This window comes from Alnus glutinosa, chromosome 6 (assembly GCF_958979055.1).
Source record: "Alnus glutinosa chromosome 6, dhAlnGlut1.1, whole genome shotgun sequence".
Lineage (NCBI taxonomy): Eukaryota > Viridiplantae > Streptophyta > Magnoliopsida > Fagales > Betulaceae > Alnus > Alnus glutinosa.
The window spans coordinates 4,802,501-4,815,502 of record NC_084891.1 but is presented as its reverse complement, the minus strand read 5'-3'; the positions used below and the strand labels follow the sequence as shown (position 1 = coordinate 4,815,502).

General features: G+C 34.5%; 1 protein-coding gene and 1 long non-coding RNA gene across 3 annotated transcripts; both read right to left on the bottom strand.

Moving 5' to 3' along the window:
- Positions 1 to 2,892: 2,892 nt before the first annotated feature.
- Positions 2,893 to 5,082, bottom strand: LOC133871019 (uncharacterized). 2 transcript variants are annotated; one of them, XR_009900811.1, is made up of 3 exons: positions 4,674 to 5,077; positions 3,660 to 3,689; positions 2,893 to 3,121 (listed from the first exon to the last, which is right to left on the bottom strand). It is a non-coding gene; the product is annotated as an uncharacterized LOC133871019 (long non-coding RNA). The 2 variants fall into 2 exon arrangements; XR_009900812.1 differs by lacking the exon at positions 3,660 to 3,689 and having other exon boundaries at positions 4,674 to 5,082.
- A 3,993-nt stretch (positions 5,083 to 9,075) lies between these two features.
- LOC133871432 (UPF0481 protein At3g47200-like) lies at positions 9,076 to 10,347 on the bottom strand. The gene has a single exon (XM_062308885.1). The coding sequence runs from the start codon at positions 10,333 to 10,335 to the stop codon at positions 9,076 to 9,078; it is 1,260 nt and encodes a 419-aa protein (XP_062164869.1). The 5' UTR covers positions 10,336 to 10,347.
- Positions 10,348 to 13,002: the final 2,655 nt, after the last annotated feature.

Genomic DNA, 13,002 nt, shown 5'->3' with positions numbered 1-13,002 from the left:
AATTAAATAAAATAATATTATTTTAAGATGATGTGGCGAAAGTGTTGACGTAGCACTAACGGTATTTAGAAAAAGAATAATGATTCAATGCCACCCAAATATACAACTTTTCACCACCTTGCCTATGTGGCAAGGTGGTCCAAGGTGGTCCCCCACTACTTTTTGAATTTTTTTATTTTTTAAAAATAAATTAAGGTGGGGGACCACCTTGCCACATAAACAAGGTGGTGAAAAGTTGTATATTTAGGTGGTCGTGAATCATTACTCTTAGAAAAATGGATGGAAAAATTACGGAAAGACCTGTTTCAAATTTGCGAAAAAGTTAAGCACCGAATACTTACTTTCAAAAAGTGAGAAATCGAATTCAAATAACACTCTGACTCAGAAATTTATTAAACATTTACCCCAAATTATACCTTAACGAATTAAATTAAATAGTAAAGACCCACTATGAGTACCCACTGATAAATCTGCAGGTTAATTGAACCTGCGGATTAACTACGTGAAGGAATCTTCACCTGGACAACGCATTACCTACAACTCATCCCTCACGTTAGCAAGCGAATGTAATTAAGAATCCTACATAACTGAACCTCTCCACCATGTAAAAACTCGCACCTCTCTGTGTATATTACTGAGCTTCTTCTTCCTCTCTTCTTAATTATTTATTTCTTCTTCTTTTACCTTTCTCTTTTTTTTTTTTTCTTTTTCAAACCGAGGGAACAGCGAGTGAGAGAGAGAGATTTTGAGGGAGGGTAAAACACACAGAGAGAAGAAGAAACTGAAAGAGGGAGATTGAGACGAGAGAGAGTGAAACAGAGAGAGGCAGAGAGGAGGGACGAAAGGTGAAGACCCGTGTAACGACCCACCCCCAATGACATAATATTATTCGCTTTTGGCTCTCCAAACCAGACTTTCCAGGCGGTCACCCATCCTAAGATTGCTCTCGCAGAAGCACGCTTAACTGCGGAGTTCTGATAGGTTCATCGCCATCACGGCTTTAAAACGCGTTGTATCATAAATGGTGCATTTATACATATAAGCACATCCTCATTCCCAGGCGATGTGAGACGTCACAATCACCCCCTCTTTGGACTCAGCGGCGTCCCTCATTGGGCTTGTGCACGCTCCCACCATCTCAAGCTGGGCAATGGCTCTGATACCATTTGTAACGACCTACCCCCAATGACACAATATTGTCCGCTTTTGTCTCCTCAAACCAGACTTCCCAGGAGGTCACCCATCCTGGGATTGCTCTCGCAGAAGCACGCTTAGCTGCGTAGTTCTGATAGGTTCATCGTCATCATGGCTTTAAAATGCGTTGTGTCATAAAGGATGCATTTATACATATAAGCATATCCTCATTCCCAGGCGATGTGGGATGTCACAACCCGAGACCCGTGAGACCCGAGTTTCACTGGAGAACAGGGACCTAGGTCCGATTTCCAGTGAGTCGACGGCGGGTTGACGGTGGGTTGTCGGAGGGAACAGATTCCGGTGGACCCAGAGCTAACTTCCGATAGCTTCTTCGGCCGGTTGGGCTAGGAGGTGATTTCCGGTGACTAAGGGCAATTTTCCAGCGGTTTTTGGATGACTTTTTCCGATGGATTTCTGTGGAAATCCTTGTGGTGAGTGAATCTTGTATTTTTAGTTTAATTTATTTGATTGTTGATTTGGGATGGGTTTTGATTGATTCGGTTTTTGTGGAGTGTTTTTCTGGGTGTCCGGCTAGGTTGTGTGTGTGTGTGTGATTTTGGGGTTGAACCCGTGTTCCCTGCCCTCTGTTTTTTGGTGTTCGGCTGGATTTGGGTTGTGGACCTGTTGTGTGTCACGACTGAATTGTGCATGGGTGTGAGTGATTTTGAAATGGGTATTTCTATGTTGATGGTTGCCCGTGTACCCTGTTCCGGCCAGTGGAGTGAATTTCCTGTTAGTTTTGGGTTGGCCGATTGTATTGGTGGATTTGGGGTTCCCTGTGTTGGCCAAGTTTTGTGTGTGTTTTGTAATTCTTGGCTGGTTGTGTTTGGGTTAGATGTTTCCCATGTTTTGTTGGATGACCGATTGTTGGGCTATTGAGGGTTTATAATCAATTGTTGAAGATTGTGGTTTGCTTGTATGGTGTTTCGATTATGGGTGTTGGCTGTGGTGATTCGGCTTATGGGTGTTAATAGAGTGGATGTGTGTGCGTGAGTGATTCTTAGCCTTGAAGTGTTTTACCCGTGAGGTTTCCAGTAAAGAAAGTGAATGGGTATGTGTTTAAGCATTGAGCTTTCGGGGCTTTGGGCTTTGTTTAATTATTATTGGTTCTGTTAAAAAAGGCGTTGAATATTAAATGGATGAGTTTCGGATATTTTATGAAAAATGGTTTCATAAACTCATAATGATAATTAATATAACAATTTTTCAAAGCAAAGAGATAATAGTACCTATTTAAATAGAAATTAGGATGTATGAGTAATAATATTAACATCTTGTGTATATAAATATCATTATTGCAGATAACGAACTAAGAGACTGCATAAAAGGGCTGTAAGTCTTTTTATATTTACTGAGAGTGATGCTGGTGAATTTTTTCATAATGTTGTGGATACTTATTTATTTATTTATTTGTTTATGCATGTGAATTTACATATTTTGTATTTTAATTAAATTGTTAAATAATAAAGCTGGTATGTAGCGGGGGCGATTGGCTTGTTGGTGGGACCTTAGGTTCCTATAAAACTTAATAAATAAGTGATTGAAACTGTAACGATCCGCCTTTTACAAAAAAGCGTATGTGAAAATTTTGAATTTCTACGTATCATTATGACATCAACAATGACGTCATCAAAGTATAAATTAGCAGCGGAATATATTTTAACACAAAGACTTTGGAATCATAACACATTAAGCTAACCAAAATACTTCTAGATATTCATTCAGAAATTGTTTAATTATACATCAACATATTGCATTCCAAAATTACATGGAAAAACCTATTAAATACAAACATCTTTAAACATATTGCATTCCAAAATTAAAACGTAATAGCCCACTAAAAGAGAAGTAACACAGTCTCAAAATCCAATACTAGGATCTGTTTAACCATCTGGGTAATTCTGACATTCTTTCTCCACTTATCCTGTATTAATAAATAGTACAAAGAAAAAAATAATACAAAAGAAAATACCTAAGTGAGTCTACTGTTTCCAATAATATAATGAATGCTGGCTTATTTATAAAATGCAACAAAATGAATAAATAACTATATGATTATATGTATATGCAATTCATGTTCTGCAGGCATGAAGAAAATATAAACATAAGGATAAAGCATATACAGTGTCTTAATTAATCATCTTTTGCACTTTACTCGTTCATAAATCGATAGGTCCAATATAGCATGTTAGCCGGGGATTACTGTCCCCCCACTTAATGTTTATTGGTTTGTTACTGGAAGCCAAAGGTTCCAGCGTCAGGTTATTTATTAGGTTCAAACGGAATCTAGTGGTCTCACAATTGGCCTATAACTTCCTCTACCTACCAGCTCGTTATTAAACAATTTAATTAAAAATATAAAATATGTAAAATCACATGCACAACCAAATAAATAAAGCAGTAAACATAATATTAAGGAAAAGTCTACCATCATCACCTCCAGTAAGTATAAAGATACTTACAGTTACATCCGCAATCCCTTAACTTGTTATCTGCAATAATTATATTTATACACATAGAGTGTCAACATCTTTACTCGTAAGTCAAATTAATTGTAGTTTTTTTTTTTTAAAAAAAAAAAAAAGTCCTAATTGTATACACCTAAAAATAATTATCGTTTTACTCAGAAAATCATTTATATTTACTCTCATTTCACATATCATTTACTCACACAAAAGCCCTTTTTCTTTAAACATTAAATATCATACTAATTAATCCCTTACAATAAAAATATGACAACAAAACAACTATTAAAAATCACTCGGTTAGCATCCAAAAAGATAGAATTACAAACCAATCTAAAACAGACAACAAGAAGTTCCCAACCCTTTCGGCCAACACTAATAAATTTGTTGAATTTGATATCTAATCCAAAACCCATCATTAAACAACCTCTTCCAACCTACTTTGTCTACTCTGTACAGAAGAACACAAATCCCACTCAGTCACACCCAAAACTACAACAATCAGTCCATTAAAATCATCAACTGAACAATTCTAAAAAACAGTAATAAAAACACCTATTCGGCCGAGACCCATATAGTTCCAGAAACTCTCCACTCCAAGAATCACAATAACCATCAATCCAATAGATCAATTTAACCAAAACAGGGGAGCATGGCTAGGGGAAGATCAACCTTAAATCACTGCAGCTCAATAGTAATATACTAAAAGCAATCTACAATCGAGGCAGGAGAAGTTTGGGTAGACACCACACACAAAACACCCACTGGCCGGAATACACAGGGAACCCCAAATCAGAACATCATAGTGTTAACACATAGTCAGTTCTATGTCCAAAAATAGCAAAATACAAGATCAAACTCCAAGCTTTAAACCATACGGATTCAACCCAAAAACGTCAGACCCAACACCCATATACAACCAACAAACACTCAAATTCACAATTCAGAGATTACGCAAAATAGATTCACAATAATCCCAAAATACTCTAAAATTTAATTACGAGAAATTACCCAGAAAATCCACCAAGAAAATGGTGAAATCAGTCGGAGTCACTCGCCGGAATCGCATCACAGGCCGCCGGAAATCATCACCCTCGTCAACCACCGATGATCGGCCGGAAATCGCCCCTCAGGCGACCATGGACAGTCGGGTTCCCCTCTGGGTTCTTCGACGTTGACCCAGTCCACCCACCGGGCCTCCGTTCGTCGGCTCTGCGCACGGGTTCGCTCCCTCCGGCAACCAACTGGCCTCTCTCTCTCTCTCTCTCACTCTCTCCGGGTCTCTCCTCTGTTTCCATCTCTCTCTCAACCCTCCTTTTGATCTCTCTCTCACTCTGTTTCGGTTGAGAGAAAGAAGAAGAGAAGGGATGAAGATAAAAGAGGAAAGGAGAATTGGAAAAAGGAAGAAGAAGAAAATAAAAAGGAGAGAGTCACCATGATAATAATTACAAGGAATATGGTATTATTTTTTTATTTTTTTATTTTTTTTTAAGATACAAGGAATATGGTATTGTTTGGCAAAAGAACATGAACGCAACATAATAATGCTTTTTACTGTTTACGTACCTTCTTTTTCTTTATCTCCATTTTCTTCTTCTTCTTCTTCTTCTTCTTCTTCTTTTTTTTTTTTTTTTTTTTTTTTTTTTTTTTTTTTAAATATATATTTTCTAATACCAATCAACATCAAAACATTTTTTTTTTTCACTTTTTATATCACATCAATAAGTTTTTATTACTATTCAAATAAAAAAATTCACTGCAATACAAAACGTTTTTACTTTTCTATACAAATTCTTTTTTACTTTATATCACATCATCACTTTTTACTAATTTTAAAATTAATAACTCACTATTTTATTTTGTACATATATTTGCCAAACATGACCTATATTTCTTCAAATATTTTTATTTAACCCCAGTTAAATTTTATCTTAGTTAATTTAATCAGAGTTAAAGATAAAATATCTAATTAATTCAAGGTTAAGTTTTATCTAGTTAATTTAATTTGGGTTAATCTAAAGATATTTATTCAAAACTTACTAATTACTTTTTTACCGTGAATATTTATCATCTCGAGTTTTTATCATTTTAATCAAACTCTTTAGGATTATAATTTTAAGTTCGTTTAGAGTCTAGTTCATTTCATTGCAAATATTATTAACCCAATATAATTATATCACTAACAATATTATTATACTAAATAATATTGTGCCAATAATAAATATTATATAATAATATTATATACCAATAATATTATTAATTAGCTCACTTAAATAATCAGCTTATCTATTTAATAACTCAGTAATATTTATTAGAGTTTAATAATTTTCTTAGCTGCTGAGTGTGAGGCATTGCATGAGTTATATATATAGCATGCAACGATTAATCACACAATCATTTAGGACAGGTGGCACATAAATATGCATTTATTAAAATAATGTCGATCGAGCGACATAAAGTAATTATCGATCGACAGGTCGATTGAGCGACATGTATTTTTGATCAAGTGATTAATCGATCGATCGGCATAAATGGTCGATTGAGCAATTCAAAGTGTGGATTGATCACCATGAGTCGTAAATTCTATTTAAGACGTTATGTCTTAAAATTTGGGGCGTTATAAAAACCGTAGGTTTTTAATCAACTGGGACCTTAGGTTTTCAGCAATAGATAATTAAGCTTTAAGTGAGGAGACAGTAGATTCTCAGGACCGTAGGTTCCCACAACACGCTAAGACGGACCGTAGGTTCCATTATGAGAGGAGTGCAAAAGAAGATAATTAAAACATTGCATGTAAAACTGTCATATACATTGTATTGCATTTTATAAATAAATCAGCATTTATTATATTATTGGAAACAACATACTCACTTAGGTATTTTTGTGTTACTGTTTCTCTCTGTATTATTTATTACTACTATGTTATGGTTCTTTATGTTAATATTCAGAAACAATATTTATATTTCTATTGGTTTGTAATAATGGTACTAAAAATATGTTGTAAATTATTTGTGACGTATGTAGCACAAGTACTATTTTCTGTGTAATTATTTAATTACACTCTTTAATCTATTTCGAAGTATTTTTATTAGATGCTTTGATGTGTTAATTATGTTAAGTATATTAAACAACAACAACAATATATATATATTTCGCTGCTATATTAAAATTCTGATGTTATAGTAATGTTGTGTGGAAATCGAAATTTTTTTACTTATGCCTTTTTGTAAAAGGCGGGGCATTACAGAGGAAGAGATTTCTTGTGGTCTCATCTTCAAGAGGAGGTAACCTTTGGTTTAATTTCTTTTTTGGCATTGTCATTATCTCGGGTTTGTGTAGATTAGATGGAAGTTCTTAATTTTGTAGTAATTTTCTTTGAAAGCTCTGAGTTTGTATTAATGATAATTAATGACATTTAATGGGTTTTTGTTTGTCTCATATCACTCTTTTCTGCTTTTCGCTATAATTTACTTTGATAGTTAGAATTTGAGGTAGTAAATCCAGCTAATTACCAGTTTAGTTAGTGTGGTGATACTACGAATAACATTTCAAGTTAATTATTTTAATTATTTAATTTTTGGGGCATTATTCCAAGTAAAATCATCTGCAAAATTTGATGAGTACTAGTGTCATGTTAGGAGCAAACCCTGCTGGAAAGAGTGTGGATCAAATATTCTATAGGAGCATGATTGAGAATCTATTGTATGTCATTGCTAGCTGCAGACCAGATATCTCATTTGGTGTAGGAGTATGTGCAAGATTCTAGGCAAATCACAAGGAATCACATGTGATGTCTGTGAAGAGAATAATTAGATATGTGAATGGCACAACAACTTATGGTGTGTGGTATTTTAGAGATACCAACCTGTAGTTGGTAGGGTACTCGATGCTAACTGGGATGGGAACGCAGACAATAGGAAAATTACTTTTGGAGGATGCTTTTATGTTGAAACGAATCTGGTGGCATGAATGAGTAAAAAGCAAAACTTTATATCTCTCTCTACAACTAAGGTTGAGAAATCTTGTCAAGAACGACTCTAAAACATAAATCTCATGTTCCTAACTTGTTAACACTATTCTAAGTACTCTAGATTAATCAAAGAAACAACTTTTTAAAGTACTTAAAGTATGCAAGAATCAAATAACACGAACGCATTCTAGCAACATGATTTTGATGCAAACAATGTTAACATCAATCAAACATGAAATCAGCCTTTTTTTTTTTTTGGGGGGGGGTGGGGGGTATCGCTATGCAATTATGTCAAGCCCATAAGGGATAATAATTAGCTTGAGAATGGACTTAAAGGAAAAATTAAAACTAGCTCCAATAAGCTTAGGACACTTATAATCTTATTACTTGTTCTAGGTTACTATTAATTACAATTTCTTCAACTAAAAATTTGTAATTGTACTCTAGTATTTATTTTGATTAATCAAAACTCTCGTTGACATCTTATAGTGTGTTTGGCACCTGCATGAAATATCCATAGTTGAATTAAAGTCATAAATAAATTATCACTTTAATTCACTATATCTGTAGTTCTTTAGTACCCGATTTAATCTCTTGGTTATTCTTGTAGTCTTAAAATTATATTTCATTTAATACATTTAATTTTATTACCAAAATACCAAGGCCCATGATTTAGAATAATCAATGCCCATTATAATTGATCTCAAATGGATATTTCATGTTGCTTTGATCAAATCAAAGGTTTATGGATTCTGTCTTGAGAAGTAGTGTTTCCACAATGCTACATATGATTATCCAACACACCGAGTTTTTTACTATGAAAGATCTCACTCCTAATTGTATCAAAGTGCCTGGTCTCCACTTCACATTCCTCTCAAGATTGAGTCAATACTATAGATAGTCATGAGTTTAGGTTATTCATATTGACAGTATTTATATAGAATAACAACTTACGTGGTCTGCTCAATGCATTGCCGCCGCACCAATATATCAATTAGAATGTCTTCACTTCCATGATCAAAATAGATCATCATGATTATTGATATGTTATAGTCTTATCAAATGGAATATTGCTCAATTTCATTACTGACCACGAACAATAGTTTATCAAATGGAATGCCAAATTCCATTACTCACTATGAATAATAGTTTATAAGTTACAAGATTTATAATTTAGATATTTTGTATGATAATCTCATTAATTAGCACACTTAAACCATATTTAATACAACTTAAGTACTACATGTATATATAAAAAACAATATTTACATGTAAAAAATGATCGATATGCCCCATGTTCTTAATAAAATTCAAAAAATAAACAACTTTATTTAATGAACCGAAAATGTCATACATACAATACAAATTGGCTTTTAGGCCATAAACCCATTAGTTTACATATATAATAACTACAATGGAGTGGTGAAGTAGACAGAGATTTCATTATCCTTTTGCAGCGCCCATAACAGAACATACCGTTTGTATGATAGTAAGTATAAACAGAAAAATAGCTGCAACAATCGAAACGATGGCCCATGGTGTTCTGAAATATTTTTGTCTCAAGTTTGCCTTCCACTTGTGCCATCGGGTTTTGTAGTAAGCGTTCAGGTCTTCAGAAAGACTAGCAAAATAGAAGTTATCCTGGTCCAAAATAGCCCCATCCGCAAGTTTGTTAAGAAAATTTGACCCTTCTCTGGTGTTGCTAAACCTATTCTCAACAATTCTCTCATTCACCAGCAACCCTATATCCTTGTGAGTTTCAACAAGCCGATTCATAATGATAACATAATCATTTATGTAGTTCTCACTGCAATGGCATTGCTCAAAGGCCAGCGAATTTCGGATTGTGAGTTCTGTTTCATCACTGAAAATAAAACTTGGGATTTCCAGTTTCCCTTTCTTTTTGTCGAATTTTATGTCAAATAGATTTCTGTTTGATCGGTTGGCCACCTGAAACGTGACTCCGGCCTGGTGTAGCTCTGTCAGGGTGGGCGTGGTTAGCTTCAGAAGTTTCATTTCATCACTCTTACTAGGCTTCTTAACAGGCTTTAATTGCACGTGTCGTAGGAGATCAACAAAATGTTTAATTTTGAAATCACCAGAAGAGAACTCTTCCCATCTGTCTTCTATTCCCGACGATTCCATTCTTAATTTGAAGAAGTATTCTGTAAGCCTAACGAGTGTCAGATTTTTCGACAGGACTTCTTTGCTGTATTTTTCGAAAAGATCCTCAAGAATAAAGAATGGAAGCTGATTTTCAAGCAGAAGCATGTCGGTCCATACGTCCTGTATCAACCACGGTTTCTTAAATATCCGGTCATTTTCATCCTGCAGTTTAGGGTCAGACGACTTAAGCAAGACCTCGACGATGAAGGCGGCATCCACCAGAATCATTTTCACAAATTCATCAACGCTAAACTGAATGGTTTCTGCATAACAACCACGAACTTTTGCTTCATTGTTCCTTACAAAGTCAACAAAAAACTTCAAGCTTTCGCCTGTCCGGTCAATAAAATCTCTGAGGTACCTCAATTTATGTTCTTCCATGGCTCTTAATCCTTGATGACCACCATGATGAAGTGGGCCAATGGAGACTACCTTAGGTGTGTAGGCACTTTCCTTGACACGGCGTAGTCGCTCAGGAACTTTATAAATAACACATTCAGTGGATAAAGGCCATAAGCTTTGCAAATCCTTTCCCATTGAATCTACCAATGGGTCTTCTATGTCGATTATGTCGATTATGTCGATTAAATGAATATTGCTCATAATTTGCTTTCTTTCTCTGTCAACAAATTCCATTTTTCTGATCAAACAACTGAACAAACAATTAATTGATTCTCTCTTTTGTTTAGCCCAAAAAAACAAAGGTAAACAAATAACTAAAAAACAATGAGAGAAAGAACAAAATCATTGCATCGGCAATATATTAACATAATGTGTTCGTAAAAATATTATCAATATCATGCCTACACCAAAAGACTAAAGCACCTAGGCAGCTTAACAATAATGAAGTTTTGTGTTGACTATCAATGTGGGTGTGGCTTGTGCGGGGGCTAATCGTCATAGGTTAATTACAACAAAAAGTAGTTAACTTTATCTATAAAATAACACAATACAATTAGATTAGTTAAGAAGAGGAAGAAGAAGAAATACTTGTCAATTACGGAGTCTTCTCCAGACTTTAGTGATCCTCGGTAATATATATGTATCTTTCAGGTATTTCCGTTCTTTGCTTGCAGAAAAGATCGAAAAATAAAAAATAAATAAGGAAGAGGGAAACTAAAAACAAAGGGAAGATCGAGTAGAACTGTCGAAGAGGGAATAAAGCTCCAAGGACAATAATGAGTAGACTTAAAAAGTGTGAAAATGTGTTATGTCGAGTTAGTTTAAGAGGCCAATATTGATCTATATAGTTTTATTTTTCTAGGGTGTAAGGCCATTAAATGGATTTTTTTTTTCTTTGAAAATTTTGGTGTTTAGCCTAGAAGCTTTTTGTTTGGCTTAAAGCCACAATTTTTTTTCTTTTTTCTTTTTTCAACATTTTTGGTGAGAAAATCTTAAACAAACACAAAGACTACAAGACAAAAAGGTTGGACACACAAGAATCCCATCACCAATCGAATTTGTATTGCTCCGGCCACAAGCACCTTACGAACACGCATATGATTGCTTCAAAATCACGAGTAGACTGCCATTTGCTTCACTCAAGTGATAGACTTAATTCACGTACAGACGCGAATGTGATCATGAGGGCTGATGGTAATCTTGACTCTTAGCTTGTTGATCGACAACGTACTGTTGATAGTTACCGGCCTAAACACTATGGTGATCGATGTAATACTAATTCCATCAATTTCTGCAACCCTTTTCGTTAAACTGTTTGAATTTTTGTGTTATTTGAACAGTCTTATAATAATAGAATTCTTATCCTTTAAGAATCTAAGCGAATTCCATTCAACAATCCAGTTATCTACCCACGATTTGATTCCAATTTCCAAATGGACTCAACAGCATTAATTGCGAGCTAGTTACCTGCGGCTTTTTATTGTATTTACCTTGTATTGATAGCAAATCATTTTATTAGTGTTGTGATGTATGTTAGAATAAAAATTAAATGGTTAATTTTTTCTTTTTTTTTGAAAAACTTTATTTATAATATCTAATCTTTCATCGGTTTCAAAAAAAATACCCAAACTTTAAAAAAAGTGTCAATATATGATAACTTTCTCAGGTTCATTTTTGTTTTATATGTGGGATTTGACATAATTGCAGAAAGCATCAAGACACCGAAATGTGTTATTATATAAGGATACAAGGAAAAGAGACTTCTTTGTGTTTTTATGTTGTTGGGGTTGGGTTGGGGTTGCTGCACGTTCTTGTTCCATATAGTGGTCATCGATGCAAGTAATGTGGCTTAGCAAGTGTAAAGTTTTAATTTGACAAATAATTTATGTTCTCAAGATATATCTTATATATGTTGGAAAATAATATGGAGATAACTTATAAAGAAAATATGAAGGCAAAAAGAAATTAGGAAGGATTTGACAAATTTAAATAGTTCTCAAGATATAATGAAGCCCAAATGTTACTCTACAATAAAATAGAGAAACTATAAGATTGTGTCTTTGCAAATGACCAAACTAAAACTCTAAAAGAATAAATGTCGACACAAAATCAAATTTTGGGTCAACTCACTGCATGTTTATGCTACAACGTAACTAGAGTAAATATAGGCAACTTTGAGCTTAACAAATAAACCTAAGCGATATTAGAGTATGTATATATATATATATATATATATATATAGAAATGTATATATAAAGCCCTTAAAAAAAAGAGAGAAGAAAAGAGTACCTGCAGTTTTGCAGGCACAACCAAAAGATAAGAGCTCCCCCTCTTTTTATAAGCAAAAATCAGAGTCCCTAGCCTCTGCGGCAGTTGTAAGATACAAGTTCGAACTTGTATCTTACAAGTTACAACTGCCGCAGAGGGACTCTAAACATGCATGCATAGGCCCCACAGCAGCACTAATGAAGCCATGCAACACATGGTTGAATCTTTCAGCAATATGTGGGGTTGGAAATGGTATCCTTCTTATTGTAAAAGGCTCACAGGAACCATCATTTGCCTTGCATTTCACTTAAAGGGTTTCAGCTAGCTGGGGATCGGAACTAATTAAAGAAATTTCCTTGCATTTCACATTCTGGATCAACACGCTCTTTATTAAAGTCAGCCGTTAACGGTTGCATGGCCGTTAAGCCAGCCGTTACCTTGACCGTTGATGCCTTCCAAAACCACACAAGCAAGGAAGAAAAAATGCCATAGAGAAAAAGACCCCATTTTTGCTCTTCAAACAAACACTAGCTA